The sequence below is a fragment of the Ursus americanus genome, chromosome 9 (assembly GCF_024610735.1).
Source record: "Ursus americanus isolate L20-20 chromosome 9, mUrsAme1.1.p, whole genome shotgun sequence".
Taxonomy (NCBI): domain Eukaryota; kingdom Metazoa; phylum Chordata; class Mammalia; order Carnivora; family Ursidae; genus Ursus; species Ursus americanus.
In genome coordinates this window covers 58,365,628-58,389,846 of record NC_142135.1, presented here as the reverse complement: position 1 = coordinate 58,389,846, position 24,219 = coordinate 58,365,628, and the positions used below count along the sequence as shown (strand labels likewise).

General features: G+C 36.0%; 1 protein-coding gene across 1 annotated transcript in view; it reads right to left on the bottom strand.

The window, feature by feature from the left end:
• Positions 1–24,219, bottom strand: part of TRPA1 (transient receptor potential cation channel subfamily A member 1) — a 50,484-nt gene that overhangs the window by 10,741 nt on the left and 15,524 nt on the right. Inside the window, exons 5-21 of the mRNA XM_045810196.2 lie at positions 22,760–22,868; positions 22,437–22,582; positions 21,894–22,030; positions 19,576–19,624; positions 17,953–18,052; positions 16,913–17,013; positions 15,706–15,875; positions 15,455–15,619; positions 13,697–13,811; positions 12,657–12,823; positions 11,144–11,237; positions 7,684–7,743; positions 6,856–6,954; positions 4,073–4,143; positions 3,396–3,558; positions 2,563–2,652; positions 817–986 (exon numbers count right to left, since the gene is read on the bottom strand). Coding sequence (XP_045666152.2) covers positions 817–986; positions 2,563–2,652; positions 3,396–3,558; positions 4,073–4,143; positions 6,856–6,954; positions 7,684–7,743; positions 11,144–11,237; positions 12,657–12,823; positions 13,697–13,811; positions 15,455–15,619; positions 15,706–15,875; positions 16,913–17,013; positions 17,953–18,052; positions 19,576–19,624; positions 21,894–22,030; positions 22,437–22,582; positions 22,760–22,868 — 2,006 coding nt within the window. The remainder of the gene's footprint in view (positions 1–816; positions 987–2,562; positions 2,653–3,395; positions 3,559–4,072; positions 4,144–6,855; positions 6,955–7,683; positions 7,744–11,143; positions 11,238–12,656; positions 12,824–13,696; positions 13,812–15,454; positions 15,620–15,705; positions 15,876–16,912; positions 17,014–17,952; positions 18,053–19,575; positions 19,625–21,893; positions 22,031–22,436; positions 22,583–22,759; positions 22,869–24,219) is intronic.

Below are 24,219 nucleotides of genomic sequence, written 5' to 3'. Positions count from 1 at the left end.
GGTAGGAAAAACATGGTCCCTGGGGTTAGAAAGACATGGGTAAAATGTCCACTTACTAGCTGAGATCCTGGGAAAGTTCCTTAACTCAGCTCTTCATTTTCTTCTTTTATATACTGTGAGTGATAACATTTACCTCTTATTATTGTAAAGATTATATGAAATAACATTATCTCAACATTAGCAAGTGTGGGAGGTGAAGGAGCTTAGTCCTTTTTCCCCCTCTAGAATTAGGTTTTTTTGAACTTTTTTCTCTTATATCACTGTTCATCCCCATACCTATCACTTCATTTTGATTATTTTAATCTAAAGTAAATGCTTAGCAAATAAAGTAAATTCAAAAATATCTTTACCAAGTAAAGCCAATAATAGCCTATACTTTTATTCCCATTTACTTCCCACATTTAACCTAGATTTGTCTAGACCAGTGGTTCTTGACCCCAGGCGATTTTGCCACTCAGAAGATATTTGACAATATCTGGATACATGTTTTGTTGTCAGATAGTGGGGGTGTTGCTACTAGCTATCTAGTGAATAGAGGCCAGGGATGCTGCTAAACATTCTTCAATGCACAGGACACCCCCGACATCAAAATATATCTAGCCACAAATTTCAGTAGTGCCAAGGTTAAGAAACCTTGGTCTACACTCTGAGCTCCAAACCTCCCTCACCTTTTCCTTAATAGTGCATAAAAGGTATCTTCACAGTCTGAAACAATTGGAAAAGGAGTAAGCCAATTACAACTTTATGGTACTTAAAACAGTTCTTCTAATATTAAAAATACCTAAGGGATATAGAAATCATTCAAGCTGGCTTTACCTCTGAAGATACAATAAGAAGTTCATCCAATAGAAGTATATAGCAATCGCTCCACATTGCCACTGCACAGACGCTGGTATACCAATGAATAAGGGCGACACAAAAACAATGCTCGTTGTGTAGATAACCCATTCAACTGCGTTGGCATTATCCAAAATATAGTTCCTTTTCTGGGGTTGAAAAGAATTCAGAACTACCACATGTAGAGACCAAGACCTGGCATCTTACACACACACACACACACACACACACACACACACACACGTTGACCAGCAGCAACATTTTTGTGGCAGTGCAGCTGGAGAGGGTTAGGACCAAGAAGCCATCTCCTACCATCATTGACTAAACTCAGAGCCCTGGGTATGGACCAGTATTGGAGGTGGCCCAGCCTCTTCTGTTGACCTGGCACACTTTGGGAATCTGATACCTAAGGAAATTCTACAACTTTCTGGGCTTTCTCTGTAGAGTCCATTCCTTCTTAAGGAAATTCCTGGGGAGCTGCATGTTAGTTTAGCTAATTCCTTTCTGCCTGTGTGAGGACATACATGTGAATTTCTCAGGATACAAATAAACTAAAGCTGCTTCTAAGGAGGTTTGAGACCTGTGCTAATACTTAAGGACCATAACAATTTGATGTCATTTCCTGCTCTTAAAGATTTCATGTTTTGGACATCAAATTTCCTATAGAGGCGATGATTTTAGTATCAATAAAAAAAATGTGGAGACCAACTCTGTTAGAGAAATCATATAACTTTAGAGTTTACTTCAGGCTATAATCTGTAAACAATGAAAATTATGACAAGATTAAATAATATGCCCTAAATCATTTAAGCTACAATGGAACAATATAGTCTAATTCTCAGAATTGTGACAATTTACTGCAACTATATAAACACACACACACACACACACCTACATACACACACATATATACACATATATAAGTACTTGCAATGCATGTCAAACAAATGTGAAGCATTGTAACTATCATTAACATTCTTTAATGTAGATATCAATGTGCTTATATAACAAATTTTCACATAAAATGAGGTATTGTATAAAAGATATATATCTTATAAAAAGATGCAAAAAAACCCAAAAAATAAATAAAAGACTTTAAACCTCCACACTGAGAAATAAAAGATTGATGCCAATTATTAGCCAAAGTAAGGACTGTAGATAATTCACATAATTCTTGACTCTGATCTGAACTTGGTCCACCCATTAAAAAAAATAAGGTATGAAGTAAAAATTATGCTATAAAGAGTTCCCAAATTTTATTATAACTTGAAATTTCATCCAATAAAGAAAAGCATTCTTATTAAGAAAGCAATTCAAAGAAAAGCCCATTTGAAATGGAGTCATGGACCAAGTAAGTTCTTTATAAATTGTTACATTCAAAAGTTTCAAATTCAAAATCTATTATGTTAGCAAAATATCTGATATCAGAGAAAATACAGAAAAGGCATTCATAAGTTCATTTGTAGCCAAGCAGAGCCATATGGACTAGTACAACTAGAACATCCTTACTTCAGATTTACCAAATAGGCATCATTCAGTGCAGGAGTCTTATCTAAAATCATGGGATTTCTACAGTTTGAAAAGTCTATGCTTGGTATTTCCAATCCACATATTTGCCAAGTTATGTGATTTTATTCTGATGTATATTGCTTCAATAATAGTTTAGAATTTATGTTCTGCATATTAAATATTTGCAACTTTAGAGATATAAAATGTATTGTGTACCTGTTGGAAAATTTGGACCACTTCTTTGCAATATCCAAATATACTTGATAAAAAAACTAAAATCATACAAACTTTTATAAAATATGAATTCTGAAACACAAAAGTAAAAACAGTTATGAAGGATATCAAATAAAACACTTTAGTGTCTTCATAATTTCCACTAGTATTTTTTCTTCTGCTTCATTCCTACGTACTGTTCATATTTACTTTAAATAGAAAGTTACTGTGATACTAATATAAAGACAACTCATACTCATTTCATAATGTCCTTTTTAAGAAAGGTTCAAAAATTACCAAGACTATGAATCTGTAAACCTATGTAAAAAAATTTTTTTACTATGGTAAAATACACGTAAACATAAAATTTACCGTTTTCGAAGTTTTACATTTTACACGAACATTTCAAAATGTATAATTCTGTGACATTAAGGCAACCACCACCACCATCTATCATCTTCTAGCTCTGTAACTTTTCATCACCCCCAAACACAAACCCTGTATCCACTAAGAACCACTCCCTCACCCCCAAATCCCTGACAGTGACAAATCTGCTTTCCTGTAGGCCTATTTTAAAGTTTTATACTTCGGCATTAAAGCTAGTATCTCATACATGTCAATTCTCTTTAATTTACAAACTCATTTATTGACCTATTTGTTTACAGTCCCTCTCATTCCACAAAGGATTTTAGGAGAAATTGTTCTTTTATGAATTCTACAGTCTAATTATAATAAAGTCCTATTTTTCAGATTCATTATGGGGTATTTTTAAGAAAAAAAATCACACCTTTGATTTTATTTTAAAAAGTTGAAATATGAAGACCAATTGAAAATACCTTGGTGTCTAATATTTCTGAATGATCACTAGTTTCATTGATGATTCCAGTTGAGTTGAAAGCCATACCTGGCTTTATACTGACAACAAGAAAGGTCATAGGCAGGAGACCAATACAGTAAGATCCTAAGTTCATAACGTGGGCTCTAAACCCATAAGCCAACCTACAAAAATAAATCACAATTTCAACAAAAAATACATAAGATAGAAAGTGGAAAAAGTAGTTATAATCTCTCTCAGAAATCTATTTGGTAAATTCATTGAACTTTAGAACCAATATCTTCAAATTCACCTTTTTTCATTTTCAGAAAAGGAATCTCAACTTCCCAGAAAATCATGACTTACTTAAAATCTCTCATCAATTAATGGAAGAACAGAGACTTTAGCTCATACTTTCTGACTTCCACATTGATTGCTCTTCCCAGGTACCCCTCTCATTTCACTGTCCACTAAAATGCAAGGCTCAGGGGGACTGCTTCTTCATGTCTTATATAAGGATTTCCACCCCCTAAATATTTCATTTAATGTCAAAGATAACAGCATTTTAATACCAAAATTTGCCTTCACATTTCTTTTTCAAGGTATAAAACATTAAAATAATAAAATCTAAATTAATTAGAAGACTTTAAACAAACTTAACGGGGGCATTATTAAAAAGAAATACTAGCTAATACCCACCATTTCATAAGTAAGTATTCTTTACACACAGGATGGTTGAGAAGTTCTATGCGGTTATGTTGTACCATTACCTGAGAAATAAGGAAAGAGGAATAAAAACAAATTCTATTAAACTATTAAGTACAAACTAAGCTTTTTGTTTGCTGGTTTTATAACTTAATATTGTAAAAGTAACACTTCTTTATGATAGTTTGAAAAATCAAAAATTATAGCAAGAATGTATATTTTAAAAAACAAGCTAGAGAGAACCATTTTATACAGATGCAGTTATTTGATTCAGTTTGTCTCAATTTTTCACTAGTTGAGATAGAATAAGCATTTTAATCTGATACAAAATTACAACTGGAAAGGATATTAAAGATAAATAAGGAAGACCTACACCCTTGTTTTTTCCTTGAAGAACTCAGGCTTATCTTTCTAGAATAATTTTAAATAGTGTAGTACACATAAATAGTAAATTAGCTTGTACATTATTAGGTTTTCATGAATTATTGGGAACTACTAGTATCTATTTCAATTTTATTTTTTTTTATTTTTATTTTTATTTTTTTTTTTTTTAGTGGAGTGAAGGAGGGAGAGGGAAAGAAAGAATCTTAAGCAGTCTCCACACTGGGTGTGGAGCCCAACATGGGGTTCAGTCTCCATAACCTTGAGGATCATGACCTGAGCTAAAATCAAGAGTCGGACGCTTAACCAACTGAGCCACCCAGATGCCCCCAAATTAATTTTTAGTTATTCAAGAAATACATAGAGGAAGTGATGTCAGCAGGATGCAACAGAAAGTCCCAGACCCTCCTATGCCCATGGAGAGAAGAGACATCAACTATTTAATACCAATACCTACAACAACTGCCTTTGTGAGAAATACCAAAACCAGTTAAGAGGTTCCTGCACCCCAAGTGAGCCTGTAGCCAAGAAGAACCACATCAAAGACAGCAGGAACATTCACGGCATTCACTCGCCATAGTCCCTCTCCCAGCACAGAGCAGCGAGATCGAGAGAAAATTTCCAACTCCTAGCTTCTCCCTGAGGAGGAAAGAGAGGTGTGGAGTGTTCTAACTTGGCAGAGAGCTGCCCAAGGGACTGGCTTTTGTCTTGCCTGAATCTAAGCACTGACAGGTCCATCTCGGCTCTCAGATTTCTGTGCACAATAATTTCCTGTGACAGACCAGCTATCCTTCCAGAAGAACCCCTCTCAGCTCAGTTATAATAAGGAGAGGTTTCTCATATTATTAAAGAACTATTCAATCATGCCAAAAGTCATCCACTAAGAGAAGTGTATTTATTCAAGCAAGACTGTTTCATATAAATTATTCTGAGTCTATATTTTATTACGTCTATTACTTTTTAGAACCTACAAAGATTTTATTTCCTCCTATTCTCATTCTGGTGGTGGAAACAATGCATTCTGATAGAGGTATTGCCTATTCTTTAAATTACAATTTAAAAACCTCCACATACATACACAAAAATTCTCCTAAGTATAGCTGTAGTAGTTACTTTTAGGTCATTTGGCTATTGAGTCTGGACTATAATAACAACTGCAAAACATAACATACTCCAGCAGAGCTAAAATGCTTTGCATAAAGCCAATGTGAGAGTCAGTTTCCACTGCCAGCCTTGTGGGCATAAAGTCCATGTGACTGACTCTGCATCCTTCCTACTCCAAGTACTCAGTAAGCTTCTAGATATCACTTAGGTGATGGCTGATACCACGGTCTGTACCAAAGGCTTCCATGTAGAGAAACGAACTCATTTAAAGTGAATGAAAATTCCCAATTGGTCTAGACCAGTGCTGTCCAATAGAACTTTCTGCAATGATGGAAATGTCCTATGTTTGTGCTGTTCAAAAGGAGAGTCACAAGGCACATAGTCTGCTGAGAACTTGAAATGTGGCTACTGCAAATGAAGAAATGAACTTTTAACTTTAATTTTAATTAGTTTTAAGTAGTCACATGTGTCTCGTGGTTACCATATTAGACAGCACAGATCTAGACCCTAGACCACATTTGGAAATTCAACCCTCAAATAGGTTTTCTTTTGCTTGTACACAGTATTAATTTGTTGCCAGTGTTTATAAGGCTGGGCTGCCCTTCCCACATGGCACCAATTTGTTGATGCTGACAGCTGACCTCCTTTTAAACCATCTGTTACCTGTTTCCCCTGTAGTTATTTGAGTTTGAGACCCCTGATTTAGATGCAGTGGACCACCTTGGCATGTTTTTCAAGTTCCACCTGCTGGAAATGTAAAGGTACTCTTTGGAATAAGAGCTGGTTGATCTTAAGTGTCTTGGGCAATTTGGGTCCAAACTGCACATGTTGGGCCTGCTTTCAGATCAGAATCACTCCTCCAGAAGAATCTAAGAGGTTCTGAAAGGTCAGAGTTTACCATGGAGCCCAGTGGTTAGCTGATTTGGAAGCTATGACTATAAAATGTCAACCTTGAATTTTCCCGTGGTTTTGCATGGAGGAAACTCTTAAATATATATGTTTATATTTAGATGGACAGAGGTAGGGAGCAAGTGCTGACTGTCAGCCTATGTTGTCATGACCATTAGGACTAAAGTGATCAAGACTGTGGAACTTGAAGGCGGATCAACTTATAGCAACTACAGAAAGTGACTACTTTCTTTCCTAAAAAATAAAGGGTTAGGACACATGGAGGACAGAGACCTAAAACTATTAATGTGGAATTCTTTCCAGGCCCCTTCCTAGAACTATTGTACCAAAACATTATAGAACCCATGTAGAAACTACCTGGATAATGAAAACACTGGACTTACATTCAGGGTTGTAAGAGGCTCATATGTAATATCCTGGGCCGGTGTTACTTTCTTGGTAAATTCTAATGGACACTGAAGATATGTGAAATTATACTCGATCTGTAAAAGATAAAATTTTGAAAAAATTAACAGTCCAGTATATACCCCCACAATAGGTCTTGACGAATCAAATATGCAAGGCTATCATTCTGCTGAAAATTAAGTAGTTCAAATAAAATTGAGTCATTTTGTCTGAAGAAATGTAGATTAAATTATTTCATCTTAATTTCAAAAAATAAGTATCTTAGAGGGACCTGGGTGGGTCAGTTGGTTAAGCCTCTGCCTTGGACTCAGGTCATGATCTCAGGGTCCTGGGATCAAGCCCCGAAGTGGGGCTCCCGGCTCAGAGGGGAGTCTGCTGCTTCATCTCCCTCTGCCCCTCCCTGCCCCACTCATGGTCTGGTGTTCTCTCTCTCTCTCTCTCTCAAATAAATAAATAAAACCTTTTTAAAAATTTAAAAAATATATCTTAGAAGGCTGTTACTTAAACTTCTCGAACCCGTAGTCATGGAAGAAGATGAATTCTCAAAAGATCACTTAGATCTTCGGAACTTCATTCTTCAGGCAACACTACTGAAGAAAATACAAAGACTAGAAACAACCCTACATAACACTATTAGAAACAAACTATTGGGAGAAAATGGAGGAAAAATGTTCTCACAAGTAGATGATATAACAAATGAAGACCATAGTTACCATCATCTGAGACTGTGAAACTAATAACATTGTTTTTAATAGTCATTAAAGAATTAGAATAAACTTTAAATTATCATGATAAAATAAACTTACATGGTAGTCTCGGCAGGACTTGTCTCCTGTGGAGGGTATTATGCAGCAATCTAAAAGGACCTTTAAGAAAGAAAAAGTGGCTCAGATAGTAGTCAGAAGACTACATAAGAGACAAGATTTGATTCCCTTTCTAAAATCATACCCAATATATTCCTTTCCCTTCCCTTTATTTCTGGTACCTCAAGGATAAACTATAATCCATGTCATTAAGGATCAAAGTTTAAAATATAAAGTGTTTCAACTACCACTGCAATGCCTCAGAAATACCAAGTGATTCAGAAAATGTACCACGTAATTAAGCATGAAATTACATTTACTAAAATTTGAGTAAGAAATTTAATGAGTTTTGCCTAAGATTTGATGTCCTGGGCTTCTAGAGAATATATAAAGGATTTCTTTACTCAGCATCTTATAGTGATAAGTTATTGTCTGTAAGTGTGACCTCACGGCTGAGCACTGGGGTCTTTGGTCAGGTGTCATCTTCCATATTGTCAAGCATGGAGTGCTGTGTTGGGTTCTGTACCTCACTTGCTGAGCAACACTGACGAAGTATTCATCCAGAGCAGCATGACAGCATAGTGCGGAATAGCTGTTATACGCAGCAATACTGAAAGGCCCTCTAGATGCTTAAGAAAAGGAGGGAATGCTTAAGGGATTATTAGAGCCACACCTCTAGGGTGTGTAGGGACAAATATTTTTATGGGGTGCCTATTAACATAAACAATTTCAGTCATCCCAAATCTGTGTATTGGCACCTTTCTGGTGACCCAAATTCATCTTGAGAAAAAAATACTGCCCCGTCAGGTTGCCCTCCAGGAACAGAGTCTGGACACAAAGCCTCAGATGATCCCACCGGTGTGTTGCCCAAAACTCCTGGGGCATCTGGTCAACCCCACCTGCAGAACACAAGGGTGGAGGACTGGACAGTACTCTTCAGGGACCCAGACCCCACTGGCAGGGCACTGCTGTCCTGTCTGGTCTCGAGCACCAGAGGGACTTAAAAAAGTTCAATCTCTGTTGGTGACCAGGCAGTGATAATAAAGGCATCATAAAAGAAATAAAGACAAAGCTAGTCAGTAGTGCTGCGCAAAGCAGAACCAGAGAAGCAGGTCTGAGACTGAGAATTTTATAAACATCAGCATAAGCAAAATGAAGATAGGCTGTGGGGGAGGTTGGGGGAAGGTGGAGGTATACAGGGGGAGGGATTATGTAAATTATTCAAATGTGTCACGTGAGGCTAAACTGAAAAGCCTTCATGTTTCCCTATTTAAGGAAAAATTCACAACATTAAAATACAAGGAAATTATAGAAAACTAACTATAAAAAAAGTAGTGTAAAAAAGAAAAAAATTATCATAATCCTACAATTGTGATAATTCTTAATAACATTTTGGTATAATTTCTTCAGTTCTATCCCATGTTTTCCATATGTGGAAATTCTAACATGTATTTTTTTACTATTATTAATAATGCTGCAGAAAACATTTCTGTATATAAATCTGTCTATACTCTGATTATTCATTAGGACTTTCCAACAACTGGAATTACTAAGTAAGAAATTCTGAGATCATTTTCAATCCTGAATATTTATGTGCCCAATATTGATGAAATTTAAGCACCTGAAATGGTAATTTATGGACTGGACTGGCTCCAATTTCTATTAGATACTGTAAAGAAAAAAATGCATGCGAAGCACTTAACGCATACTAAATGCTTACTGAATAAATAAAAATAGTAAGTGTGAGTAGCTGTAGTACTAATAACCACAGAAGCAGTATAAAAATAGGAGGTATAATATAAGCTAAACACCATCCTGAATACTTCATATATTTTACCTCTGATTTTTCTAATCACTTCATAAGATCAGTATCAGCAACATTTTTAGAGATAAGGAAAGCAGAAAATGGGGGTGCCTGGGTGGCTTAGTCGGTTAAGCAGCTGCCTTCGGCTCAGGTCATAATCCTGGGGTCCTGGGATCCAGCCCTGCATCATCACGTCATTGGGCTCCCTGCTCAACAGGGAATCTGCTTCTCCCTCTCCCTTTGCCTCTCCCCGCCCCCCTTGCTTGCACTCTATCTCTTTCTCAAATAAAGAGAATCTTAAAAAAAATTTTTTTAGGGGCGCCTGGGTGGCACAGCGGTTAGGCGTCTGCCTTTGGCTCAGGGAGTGATCCCGGAGTTCTGGGATCGAGCCCCACATCAGGCTCCTCTGCTGGGAGCCTGCTTCTTCCTCTCCCACTCCCCCTGCTTGTGTTCCCTCTCTCGCTGGCTGTCTCTATCTCTGTCAAATAAATAAATAAAATCTTTAAAAAAAATAAAAATAAAAAATAAAAAATTTTTTTTAAAAGAAAGCAAGCAGAAAATAAAGCTGAGAGGTGAAATGACTTGCCTAAAGCAGCACAGCAAGAAGCAGAGCCAGGACTAAATCCCAGGACCATCAGGCTCTGAACCTGGCTCTATGTCCCTTGTATCACTATGTCTCACTGCTTCCTCCAGTATTTGAATATATTTTTCCCTATGAATGACACTCAATGTCCTTCTTTTTATTATTATTCTATATCTATCCCAATCTTCAAACTTCAACCTTCCCAAGGAGGTCTCTTATCTGCATCCTTAAACACTCACATCCTCAACAGTTCATGGGTGTTTCTCTTGTTGTAGGAGTCCAGTCACATGCGGGGTATATGTTTAATCCAGCAGAGAAGCACACATTTGGAGGTCCTTAGAGGCCAGGCAGGTAACGTAAATGAAAAAACTGTGCCAGCCTTAAAAGCTCTTTCCCATTGTTTCTGAAATATTGGCTCTCCCTGGGCTGGCTTCTGTCTTCACAGTTTGGGTAGAGGCAGATATAGAGAAATCTCTCTCTACTACAAGGAGAGAAGTTGCACCAGAATGACAATACATGGCAACCAACAGCAGGCATTGGACGGAGTATACAAAGGGAAGAGGTGGGGTGTACCAAAAGGGAGAGTGTTTGCCCCATCTAAAGGAAGCAGCTGCTACTAGTCTGGCAGTTCCTGCCTCATGAGAAGGAGGCCCAGTCACCAGATCTTCTGATTTTTACAAAAAGCCATATATGTGGATCCTTAAGGGAGGCATCCTGGTTTTAAATGTTAACAACTACTGTAGATTTGAAACAATAACATGCATGCCCCCAGAAAACACCTAGAGACTTTATTAAGCCAGCAACCACCATTAGTATTCTCGGTTTTAGACTTGGATTATTTGAATAAAAAAATCTGTTGACTATATTTTCCTATATTCCACACAACAGTAACATTCTTTAATCCAAGTAGGTCCTTTCTAAATACTTGCTGGCTAACTTCCCTGTTAGCTTATGGGAAACAAGAAATTTTACTTTAAAAATGAAAATTACTATTATCTACATTGTGATTACAACAATAAATCCTCATATGATATGCTAAGCATATAACCAGAAGCAGTACTGTCTAGAGAGCTTACTTTCATGCATTCAGGGAGGTATTCTACCATTTCCATGACTGGACATTTATTGCTTGAAGAATAATGACTAAAAACCTTAAGGCATTCTTCCCATCTGTAAAAAATAACAATGGTGATAATAATAAAACAAACACAAGTCTTAATCTTTCTGTTCCATACAACAAAGCTACCAGTTGAAATTCAAGATTATATCTTTACAAGAAACCTGAATTTGTTCCAATAGAACCAATACATGAATCGAGAAACCTGAATTTGTTCCAGTGGAACCAATATGTAAATCAAGATCAATCGAATAATAGGAAATTATTGTCCATTAATGGAAATTAGAAATGTGGGCAAATTCCAGGATGCCTGTTATGATCACTGTTCTCTTTCTCTAAATGCCTTCTAAAGAAGGCAAGCTTTTACCTTCTTTTCATCCTGAAACCGTGAAATTGTGTGAGCTGGTCATGTTGGGTAGAGATATTCACATTCATGTATATACAACAGCCAACACAGTACTGGACACAAGATATTTAGCATTTAATCCATGTATACATCATATGTTGCATTAAACTACAAAACAACATGTGTCAAGTACATTAATAAGCATGAACTCTGTCAGGAGATTGCATAGCCTGCTCCTTTCTTCATCACCATCCAATTGGACAGAACAAGAAGATACTTATGATACCAAAGGGGAAATAAATCCCCAACAGGAAGTAAAGAAGAGACATCTACTTCCAAGATCCAATCTATGTCATAAGAGACTATTTCTAAAAAGCACCCAAATTTTCTGTTAACCCTATCAGTAAAATCCATCTAGAATATCTGCATAATCAGTAGAAAATGTCCAGTTGCACACTTGCATGGACTAGTGTTTCAAAGAAATGAGCAGCAGGGGGATCTTGAGAACAAACACAGGCTTGATTGGTCTTGAATAGGACATGGTTCATCTCTGTGTCCATGACTGGGTGACACTGGGCCCTTGAGCATATCTGTGATTATACAAAAATTTATGTATGAAAAGTAGGACAAACTACCTTCCAACTTCATCATTAAAATTCCTTACAGTATGGCTTAAAAATCCACCACAACAAAAGATCATGTGTTATGGGAAATTCCTATAGATGGCCTTAGTAACAGCATGGATATACTTTGGAGATTATTTTCACCAACATTCCGTTTTGACATTTCTGTTGGCAAAAGAGTGTTGGACAGATTCAGGTAGAGCAGGGCAGAGAGTGTTAGACAATGACTAGATGACACATGCCTGAACCCCATGGTCTTACATGGGTGTTATGAAGGTGATCTATGCTCCCATAATTTACAGATAGAAACCGAAAACCAGAGAGGTTAAGTAACACATCTGTTGCTACCCAAAGAGTTAATTAAAAATCGTATGTAAACAACTGATGTTTAAGGAATGTTGATTAACAGCTGAAACTTATTCTTTTCCTGTTTCCTCTCAGGTTGTGGATCATCCTGCATGCCAGAGGACGCTAAATGACAGTGGGATAGGGAGACCGCATACCTTTTGTTCTTGATGGTGGTAAGAACCACCTCCTTCCTCTTATTGTGAATCGCAACATGCAAAAAGGAGGCCTGCTGCTTGTTCAGGACAATGTCAGCATCGTAGCTCAGAAGAAGTGCAACGGCTTTGGCATGGCCTTCCCTTGCGGCAAAGTGAAGCGCAGTGTTCTTTCAGAAAAAAAAAGAACACAGAAAATCCAGTAACAATGGCTGGTCATCCTTTGGCTATTTTTCTGCTTTCATTGTTGAACTACTTAAATTATTAACAAACTTAACTATTTAATACCAAAATACATAAAATTTAAAGCCCGTGTCCAGAATCAGGCATCACATAATGAATTTATAATTCAAACACTGTGTGTGTGTGTGTGTTGTCTGTGTGTGTGTATGGAATTCCAAGGGCATTGTTTTGTTTTTGCAGTGGGATGATTCCACAAGGATAAATGACAAACGTTCAGGGTAAGGATATTGGCGTGAACACAGAATACTTCTAAGAGATTTATCGTCTTAGAGCAGTGATTTCCAGATTTGAGCTTTTCACAGGCTTGTGGACTTTTAAAAAAAATCAAAGATTTCTAGAAGGTTGCCAGTCTTTAATTTCGCCACATAATTTTAAAAAGCAGTGACAACCCTCTATCATTTCATGAAACAATGCGCATTTATCCTAATACACTCCATAAAAAAAAAGGGAGAATATCATAGCAGAATAAAGGATAGTCCTTCAAATCTAATACACTTAGTTTTATGAAAACTTATCCCTAACCTCGTCATTTCTCTAGGTTCACCAGGGAGTAGTGAAAATTTTTTCATCTATCTACATGGGCCTGTGGAGTCTCTGAGAGACTTAAAAGAGGTATTCTCAACACACATCCACCCCATTGGCATTCTCCTTATTCTTTTCCCCTGCAGAGGAAGAACCCCCCAAAAAGTATGAATGCAGCAAGGAAGGAAAGAGAGTGGCCAAGAAGGAGGCTTTCTTGCAATTTTGGAAGTTTCTCCTATGCCAAGCCATTGGGTAGGTATGAGGAACACAGTACATACCCCTTCTTCATCTAGCCGATCTGTGCACTTCAAGTTAGTGTCAAGAATGACCTTCATGGTCTGAGTGTACCCGCCTAAGGAAGCATGATGCAACGCAGTCCAGCCATTGTGGTCACTGTGAAAGAGTGAAGAAAAGACTGCGCATTCACTTCACAGATGAATCGTGGGAAGGATGCTGCCCATTGGAAAGGTGAGCTGGACAGCAACAACAACAAAATGCCTGTCTGAGTTCTAGCAACTAAATATTATGTTTCTAACAAACGAGCTCATTTCAAGCCTAATGGCCTTCAGTAGACTTCCTAGAAGGTGATTCACACATATTTTTTAATTTAGCAGATTAACATATAAAAGTATATAAACACATTATCAACCATCTGGGGGTGGGTAAAACTAGAGTTAGCATGTCTCTGTCGTACATATTTTTTCAAGGCTGTAATGTACTTATACACACTATTTTAAATGTTTTATTCTTTCACTGAATATCATATCAAAAATTTGCCATGATGTGGGGGGCGGTGCCTGGCTGGCTCAGTCAGTAGAGCCCACATCTCCTGATTTCAGGGTTGTGAGTTCAAGCCCCACGGTGAGTATAGAGATTGCTTAAAAATAAAATCTTAAAAAAATCCATGATGGTAGTATTAGTCTTCATGGCCACTAGGTATTGTTAATGATAATAATATCATCTTACAACACTTGGTCTTAAAATGCCTAGCTTAATGCTACTTATTCTTCTAAGTGTTCAGGTCTGAAGAGAGCATTCTGCTTGTGCTCTGAAAGATGCTTTCTTAATCCCTTTAGAAAATGTTTGTCCTTTCTCACAGAAATTCAAGATGTAAATACAACGAAGGCTTGTCATTTTTCCAAATGAGAGATAGAAAAAAAAAAAAAAAAGCATGAGATCTGACACAATTTCAGTGCTCGTGAGCAATTATTTTAGGATGCAAAGTCCACCTCGCCATTTCAGTTATTATGATGTAATTAAGCAACAAGTCTCTGCCTGGATCCATTTGGGATCCTGTTTGCACATCCACTGCCTGGTGCCTCCTTGGAGGCAGGAAGGAACTGAGTAGAGCATTCCTTCTGCAGCTGCAACCCTACTTTGCATGATTGGTGCTCTGATTAAAAAAAAAAAAAAAATGAACATGGCCTTTTGAAAATTAGGCTAATGAGCTCTTTGCTCTCGTGCTGGTAAAATTATAAAATAGCTCACCAAACTTCTATAAAACTTTTCTTTTTACAAAGATGTCATTTAATTATACTACATTTTTTTAATGCTTATTTTGTCTTTGCTCCTTGTGTTAGACTTCCTTTCAGTATAATGAAATTCAGGAATTCTTCATGTCTGGTGTTGCAGCGTGAAGGGAGATTTTCACATCCATCATTTATCAGACTAAATGAAAAAGTCTGAATTTGTATGGGGTGTGTGTGTACATGTATCTGTATAAAAGGATGGTAGCATGATGAAGCAAAATATGAAGAACTGTATTTCAAAGATTCTGAGAACTACTTTGCACAAAGCTACTTATTCTGTGGCCTCGAATGAAGTCTTCAACTTTATAAATTGTGACATCTTTACCTGTCAATTAGAAATAATACTGATGTCCCTTTCAATATTTGAGAAGTCAAATATATTTTGAGGATTAAATAAGATGGATAAAAGTACTTAGAAAGTTAGCCATCATAAAAATAAGATAGAAAAACAGCCAGAAAATGGCCAATTAAAAAGAATATATAAATATTCTGACCACATATCCTTACCTGAGAAATAATGCACCTTTTTTCAGAAGAAGTTGAACTACTTTATCATGCCCATTTTTTGCAGCCAGGTGGAGAGGTGTCATTCCATGAAGGTCACCTTCATTCAAAAGCCTCGTGTCACTCATGTCTTGCAGAAGCCTCTGACAGGTGTTGATTCGCCCATAACTTGAAAAAAATTAGGTTTCACATTTCCAAAGCAAATATTAAACAGAGAAAAGACATGTTCAGGTGTTGCATAAACTGACCCTTACCTGGCTGCAAAATGTAAGGGTGATTTCTTATCTTTGCTTTTGGAACGAATGGACACATTAAAGTCAAGTAGGTTATTTACAGAGACAGGAATCCCATGTCTACACGCATAATGTAGAGGGGTACATCCATCATCATCTTCATCCATTACCAGCTTTTTAATATGCTGCATCTATGGGAAAGAAAAAATCAATATTCTAAATATAGTTCTGTTCTCATGCTAATTTAGTATTTTTCAAACTGTTCTGTAGGACAGTATTTTCCAATAAGGACCAAGATGTGAAGAAAAAAAAAAAGGATCAATATGTGTACCTCGAGGGCAAAAATATAAATAACTTAAAGGTACTAGAATAAAATAAATATGGATGATGATGTATGCTGTCTCCCTAAAATGTACATTACTGTATTAAGGACTCTGAGAAATCTTAAGAATAAAAAATGTACTTAACATATTCAACTGAGCGTTTTCTTAATGTATTTTGCTAAAGGCCACCCCTTCAGTCCTCCTTTTACATTTTTCCCCCAAATAACACTTAAGAGGTTAATGCTAAGCTTAATGCTAACATGTTCTGTAGGCAAAAGGGATGAGATGCTGAAATTAGATTTACTTTATTTTTATAAGAATATTAAATTAAAAGATAGCAAATGAACACTTAATCCAATCAATAAATTTTTATTTTTAAAATATTCAAATAAAAGTATTTTATTCTTTATTAAAGACTTTGACAATATTAAAATCTATTTATTTCAAAAATATGATGAACTTCAGATACACCTAATTGTCACTCAGTAAATATGAGATGGTGAATATAAATATGAGATAATGTTGCAACCTGTCAAGTCAAACATGTTGAATAAGTTTTCTTAATTAATGATGAAATATTGCTAATTTACTCATGTACCTGGCTTTTCCACTGTGATATGCAATTCGTAATGGTTAAAAGAGTGATGGAAAGCTGACTCATTATAGATAGGGATATACGGGAACCCTCTGTAACTTGGAAAATTCGATCCCAATGAAATGTATTATTATCATAATCATCATCACCATGCTGTAAATAAGTATTCAAATATGGCATCTTTATTTTAAAATAATTTTTCAAATTCCAGCATCAGCCTTTATGATAATGAGAATCATAATAAGCAAAATCAATGTACTCTCTGTTGAACCCAACTCAGTTTATGGAAATCCACATGTACATATATTACCTGCATAAACTCAGGTCTCAGATTTTTTAATCCATGAGGTTGCTGTACAGTCAAATGCAAAAAATTACGTCCAAGTTGATCTTTTATGTCTACACAGGCACCTAAAAAAACACAATAGAAATATAACTTCTACTTATTTATTTAAAACATTATCTATGGTGGATTTTCAATTTAAGAAAATAAAAGTTACTCAAAACTCTGTCAACCATTAATTTACAGGAAACTTTATTTAGGTAAGAAAACTATATTTAAAATGGGTTTACCTTGGTGTGTGTGTGTATAGGGGGAGTAGAGACTAAATCATTTGTTATGTTAACTAATAAGGAGATCTTAGCTTATAAAGCATGAAATATAAAGATGGAGAGATTAGATATCAAGAAAAGAGAAGGGACAGTAGCTCTCTTCTCTGTAATCTTCACATCAGGTTAGTACTTACATTGGGGGCAGTTATAGGACCTACATCACAGGATTAATCATTGAGAGAATATAGATAAAATGTTCAGCAACGTCCCTGCGATAAAATACTTGCTTAATAAATGTTGTCTATCATTGTTTTGCAATTAACTTTCTAAGTATCACACCCTTACTGGACTGAAAATTTTTCTAGACAAAGTATTCATCTTTGTTTTTTTTTTTAATAATTTTTTATTATGTTAGTCACCATATGGTACATCATTAGTTTTTGATGTAGTGTTCCATGCTTCATTGTTTGCATTTAACACCCAGTGCTCCATGCAATACTGCCCTCCTTAATACCCATCACTGGGCTAGCCCAATCCCCCACTCCCCTCCCCTCTGAAGCCCTCAGTTTGTTTCCCAGAGTCCATAGTCTCTTGTGGTTCATTCCCTCTTCTGTTTACCCCCCCTTCATTCTTCCCTTCCTTCTCCTACTGATCTCCCTATTTCTTATGTTCCATAATCTATTTATCTTTGTATTCACAGCACTTGGACCGATGCCTGGTGCACAATAAATGGTCAATAAATGTTTAATATCAAATTGAGTAGTAGTTCTAAAAGCTTGGCTTGGCCCCTCGTAGTACCTTTAGAGAGTAGCAAATTTACAATATTCCAAGATGCAGAAGCAGTTGCTAATATAAGTGGAGAACGTCCTTCCGAATCAGTACTATTTATATCTGCTCCCTAAAATAAAATAAGTTATTCAACAAAGAGCTTATGAACAAGTTAGCTTACATTGCAATATGTAAATAATGTTAATTCATTAAAATAGAGTATCCATAATATGGCTAGCATTCAAGCACATGACTAACTACAGAAGTACTTGAAATTTCCCTATAATTCATATAACATCAGAAATCAAGACATTCTTTTACAATTTCAAAAACAAAAATTATCCTCACATGTTAACCTTCTGATTGATGTCTGGCAATTGATCAATGTTACTACTTAAATCATAAAAATAAAATCCTCTGGCCTGTAGCAAAAGTTTAGTTCTCAATGTAAGAAAATATTTTTAAACATCTGTGATAAAAAAAATCTTCCAAATTTATTGCATGTGATTTAAACATTCACAAGAAGTGGATTTTTTTTAAAAAAATCCACTTCATCTGAAATAAATGAACTTAAATAACTGAACTGAAATGATTCAGATCCTAAAGTAATATTTTAGCCAAATATTTGAGAAAATTTATATTTAAAAATCGTATCTATTTTAAATGACGAAGTCAGTATTTATCATGATGTGTTACAGTTATAATACTTTATAGGACCAGAAACAAGGCTTAAAAAGTCCATGGAAAGAATTCTATCTTTTGGACAAAGTAATAAAAATAGCTTAAATTCTGACTGTGGATATTTCCATTTTGGGGGGACCCAGCAAATACAGAGGACGATAGCACCAGTGTCCCCTTCGAAAATCTCATGTTGGTTAGTGAGGTTCTGCCACAGTTTTCTTGCCAGGTGAAGATACAGCTGCATTTGCAGGAAACCATGCATGACAAAACTACGGCATATAATGAATCTTTCCAGGATTTCTCTATGTAAATATCACAATTTCAATAGTTGCTATTGACAACAAACCCACGATAAATGCTACAAATGGAATTACATTCATTGCTGATATGGTGGGGCTTAAATAAATACATCATATATTCATCTGTGTAAATGACTTGTTAAAATTTAACTAAAAGCCAACTGAGTATACTTCTTAGAATGAAAAAGATTGTGTGCTTTCACTTGTAACAGACTTTGGACAATATTTTTAATTTCTCAGTTTTTCCTTGTTTGAAAGATGGCACTGAGGCCGCTGGGGTAGAAGCTTACAGTGAATGGCAGAGGGAACACGTGCTACCTTCTCCTTCGTGGAAGAGTCAGCAGAGTTGTGAAGCCTGACCCTCTTCTAGGACTGGTTCACAGCACTGTCCTTGCCATGTACCCACCAACCCCCAACAGCAAAAACATGGATCCAGGTATCGAAAGTACATTTCAGTACTTCTGACCAACTTCATGGCAATGACGTCTGGCCAGGATGTATTCAGACACAACATATTCTGTTTGTAAATGTATCAGTCGTCTTTCTATGAACTTTTTTGCTGAGAAGCAACAAATTAAAATTTGGCTTATTTTGAAAACTTATATTATGTAATTATATGATTTTTCAACTGGAAATACTAATAAAATAAAAAAACTGTCCATGGAATAGTTACCACTGAAATTAAGTAGTCTGCTAGTTCATGGTGATCGAATAGTGAGGCTCTATAAAAAGAGAGTGACACACATGTTAAAATACTCATGATATAAATATATAAAATAAAGCTATTATACTGTACTCAAAAAGTCAATTTAAATAACCATTTAACAACATAATAAAATGCTTGGCAATCAATAACCTTTCAAAATTCATAATTTTGTGTAATTCAAAATATAAAACTATAAAAAATTATAATTGTGATTTGGACAATATTTTCAGAGAATAGTTATAATTCATATACATCAAAGATTTTCATCCTCATCTTTAAGCAAAATGATTTTCTCCTTGTAAAATCATCATGAAGCCATGAAGTGAGTAGTAACATCTGTCCTAAGAGCTTAAAACAAAAGAACTCATTATCATCATGATCATGGGAATGAAAACATTTGCATGCAAGGTGCACCTAAAATTCATCTGCAGTGTTCAAAATGCCCTTTTTGCCAAAAGTTAACAAGGCAGCATTAACTTTCATAAGGTTTTGAAGCCAAAGACAAATTTGGGGGAGAACTGAAGACACTTTTGTATTATCTCACAGCTAGTCATAAGGATAATAGTAAGGATAAAAGCAAGTAAAAACTTTCAATCTATATTAAAGCACCTTCGTAACAAATGTTAATACCAATGATTGAAAACTTTGTTTCCTATTGCAAATCTTCTTTGTTCCTATTTAAGATCATCTCAGCTACTCTTAGCCTTTTGTATATAAATTTCAGAATCAGCTTATTTTCACCTCAAATTCACAGTAGGTTGTATTACATTTAAACTACATTAAATACGTTTAGCAACTGTAGGAAATGAATAATAACGTTAAGGCCCCATTTGATTTGTTCTTCTAACCCCCAGTCTAGAGTTTTGCTACTCAAAGTGTGGGTGGCAGACCAGCACTGGCACCACCTGGGAATTCATTAAAAATGCAAATTCTCTGTAGATCTTAACATTGAGGCTGGGAGGGCTTAATGACTTGCCAAATGTTACATAACCAGGTAGGGCTGGCACCCTATTTCCCTTACTCCAAAGCTTACTGTTTCAGTTAGAACAATGTATTGGAATCTTTGCATTATGGTAACAATAAGAATTCTAGCCCAAAGAGCAAACTTCCCTTTGAAGCTCAAAATAAACTCCACATGTCACTGGCTATTTGAAGACATTCCAGGACTGTAGATCAGTATTAGGTTAATCAGAATCGAATTGAATTGGTCCAAGAAATCTACAGCCAATCCAAAGTTGACTATGTCCAACTAGAGCAGTCAGCAGGCTGAGGACACTTATGGGTCTGGTGAATTATCTATTTTTCTAAAATAATTCCTTGTTATGCATACTTGTACATTAAAGCTGTGATCCAAATGGACACATTTTAACTATATCCAGATCATTGGGTTTCTAAATTGGCTAAAATCAGGAAATAGTTTACAGAGTTTTAAAAAGTTCCCGAGACCATCCCAAAGAATCTGATGTAATGTGGGTTAGGAACTGGCACTGGGAGTTTATAAACTACCCCCATGATTCTAATACGCAAGTGTTTGAGAACCTCCAGTCTGGAGGTCAGTCTAGTGTTTTTGTTGTGATTTAATAGGCATTTTCATATCACCAATCTTTTATTCACAAATGCCAATTTGTGAGAGAGAGAGAGGCGGGGACACAGAGAGGGGAGGCTCATCTCAGTTATTTCTTTCACTCACACAGGAAGCATTAACTCCTTGTCCTCCCTTCTCAGTCCACACTGCCTATTTCCTGCCCTAGCACCTAGTAAGCCTACAGTTTCAATGCTTTTTGTCTGTGATGTGGATTTCTGTTAAACTTTTATCTTGTTTGGAGCTTGGCCATCATTTCCTAAAAACGGTTCTGAAAATATTTATAATCGTGAGTGTGAGCGGGAAGGGGTGGTAAAAGTGGAACACCCAGATGTATCTGCTCCATTATCTCTACTAAAAATGAGGAGAGACACATAAGGAATTGAAACAAATAAGAAAAGGCTTAGAAAAGCATGTACGTTGACTCCTGAGCATATAGAAATTTAATCTTGAGCCAATACCCACTGGCCCAAGAAATGATCCAGAACATGCCACTGGAGATTTTATTCTAAGAAAATCTATTTAACACTCTAATTCCACAGGAACATAGAGATTCCAGTTGAAACATAGGATCTTTATCTCTGTTCTTTTCTTCTGAACTATAGAATCCCTGCTACTATAAGTACGAACTTTTTCTTGCAGGGTATAATTTAACATATGCAGACTAAAAATGTGTACACACAAAGATAGGTAGGAAACTTGCCTGTGAAGGAGTGTCTCATGATTTCCATCCACTGCGTTGACAATATCATGGCTACCAGAATAGGAGGATATCATCAATTTAACAATCTCAGTGGCTCCCTGGGTGGCAGCAAAATGAAGGGGTGTGCACTTCCCATTCTGTAAAGGGTTTTAATATCAGAATCAATATTTAAGTCCAAATTTAAGGATATAACCTAAATTCAGCTGTGAGTTTTTTCTTCCCAACAAAATCAAGCATTAATATAAGAATCACAGCTAGCGATTTTGCTTCCTTGCAACCTGAGAGCTTCTGACAGCTCTGACAGTACCTCTGCTATCATTAGCAGTATTGTTACCTGTCCTGTATTTGTGTTTGCAAGTGTTCTGGGTAGCTCTCAAGATTCTTTGGCTAGGCTGAAATCTGGGTTATTCTCTTGTTCTGCTTCTACCCGAGCAGCAAAAAAATCATGCCTGCCGCAATCTAAATTAAAGAGCCATAAAGCATTTTGGAAACTAATTTATGACAACCCTAAATAAAAGGAGCATGTAGAACATGAAGAATTACTTCCATCATTTCCAACTGTGCACCATTGTCCAAGCACATTTTAATCATTTCCAAGTCACCACTTTGAACAGCCATGTGCAGGGGGCTGGCTTTCCCACTATTCACAAAGTTGATGTGAGACTGTCTGTTATATCCATGTTCTTCACCTTCAGAGGAAAACAGAATTCAAGAGAACAAACATTAAAAATAAATAAAAGGAATTAAAAAAAGACATTTAGACTTATATAAAAGCCTGTGTATAAATTCTATTAAATATTTTTCAAATGAATAGCATCCACCAGAATAGGCTTTATAGTATATAATATATGAAAGCCTCTACTCACCATACTTTAATATTATTTCCATGCATTTTTTGGCACCTGAGAACGCAGCCTGGTGAATAGGGAAACATCCCCATTTATTTGATTTACATGGCTCAGCTCCTTTATTTAACTGGAGAAAAAGAAAGAACCAAAAAAAAAGTCAACTGACACAAGCTAAGCCCCAAATCACAATAAACAAGAATTAAATGCCTCTCCTAGACCATTTCATTATTCTGCGCCTATGTAACTCTACATAGAAAAGCTTCATAAGGTATGAAATCTAGGCAAGAAGATCATTTTGGAAGGAGGCTAGGATTATGAACTGGAGATACTTTATATTTTCCAAAGATGAAGTAACAATGTAGACATAAAAATATCAATTATGATACTCCCACTAAAGTCAACACATTTTTCAATGGCATTAATGCAATGTTTTGCAACATTACCATGACTTCTCCTATACCTATGCTCAATTCCTTATATAAAATGAGGTGATATTTCCCAGATTCTTTTCCTCTCATTTATGTAAAATTAATAAATGGGAAGACCAGCACTCTTGTTAAACTATGAAAATCAGGTATTCTCATTACTGGAAATTCTCTACTAAAAGGATGTTAGGAGAACTGAATCGAAAGTTACCTTGATCTCTGGGTCCATCATTTTCAGCTATCATATTTTATATTGAACTTCAGTTTCAAGTGCCTTTTATTTTCATGAAAGTAAAGAATTTGAAAAAGCAGAAAACTATGAAGAAGCAAATACTACCTATAACCTCACCTTTGAGGGAGAATGTTGGTTTACATTTTAGGAGACAATATTTTTTTTGTCTTATTTCTTTGCAGAAGTAATTATGTGTATACTGTGTGATCATATTGTTCAAAAATTTTTACTTAATGACATTCTTTAAAAATATGAGTTTATTAAGTACATATTCCATTTTTGGATACACAAAACTTTATACAATAAATCCTTACTACTGAACTTCTTTTTTTCCCCAGTTTTCTCACTCTGATATATGTACCACTAGCCTTTATATCAATAATAGCTTTATCTCCTTGGAATGTATTCCAAGAATTGGAATTGGTGAATCAAGAAGTATTCACCCCCACAGTGAGTGAAATTCTTTAATTCATCAAAATTTCTCTAGCCCTGAATATCAAATCAACAAGTTTGCTTCATCCGGGGTGCCTGGGTGGCTCATTCGTTAAACGTCTGCCTTCAGCTCAGGGCGTGATCCCAGGGTCCTGGGATGGAGCCCCACATCGGGCTCCCTGCTCTGCTGGGAGCCTGCTTCTTCCTCTCCCACTCCCCCTGCCTGTGTTCCCTCTCTCACTGCCTGTCTCTCTCTCTGTCCAATAAATAAATAAAATCTTAAAAAAGAAAACAAAAACAAGTTTGTTTCATCCTTCCAATTTGAGACCAAAAAAAAAAAAAAAAAAAAAAGAATCTCATTATTTCAACAGGCTTCTCTTTGATTAGAG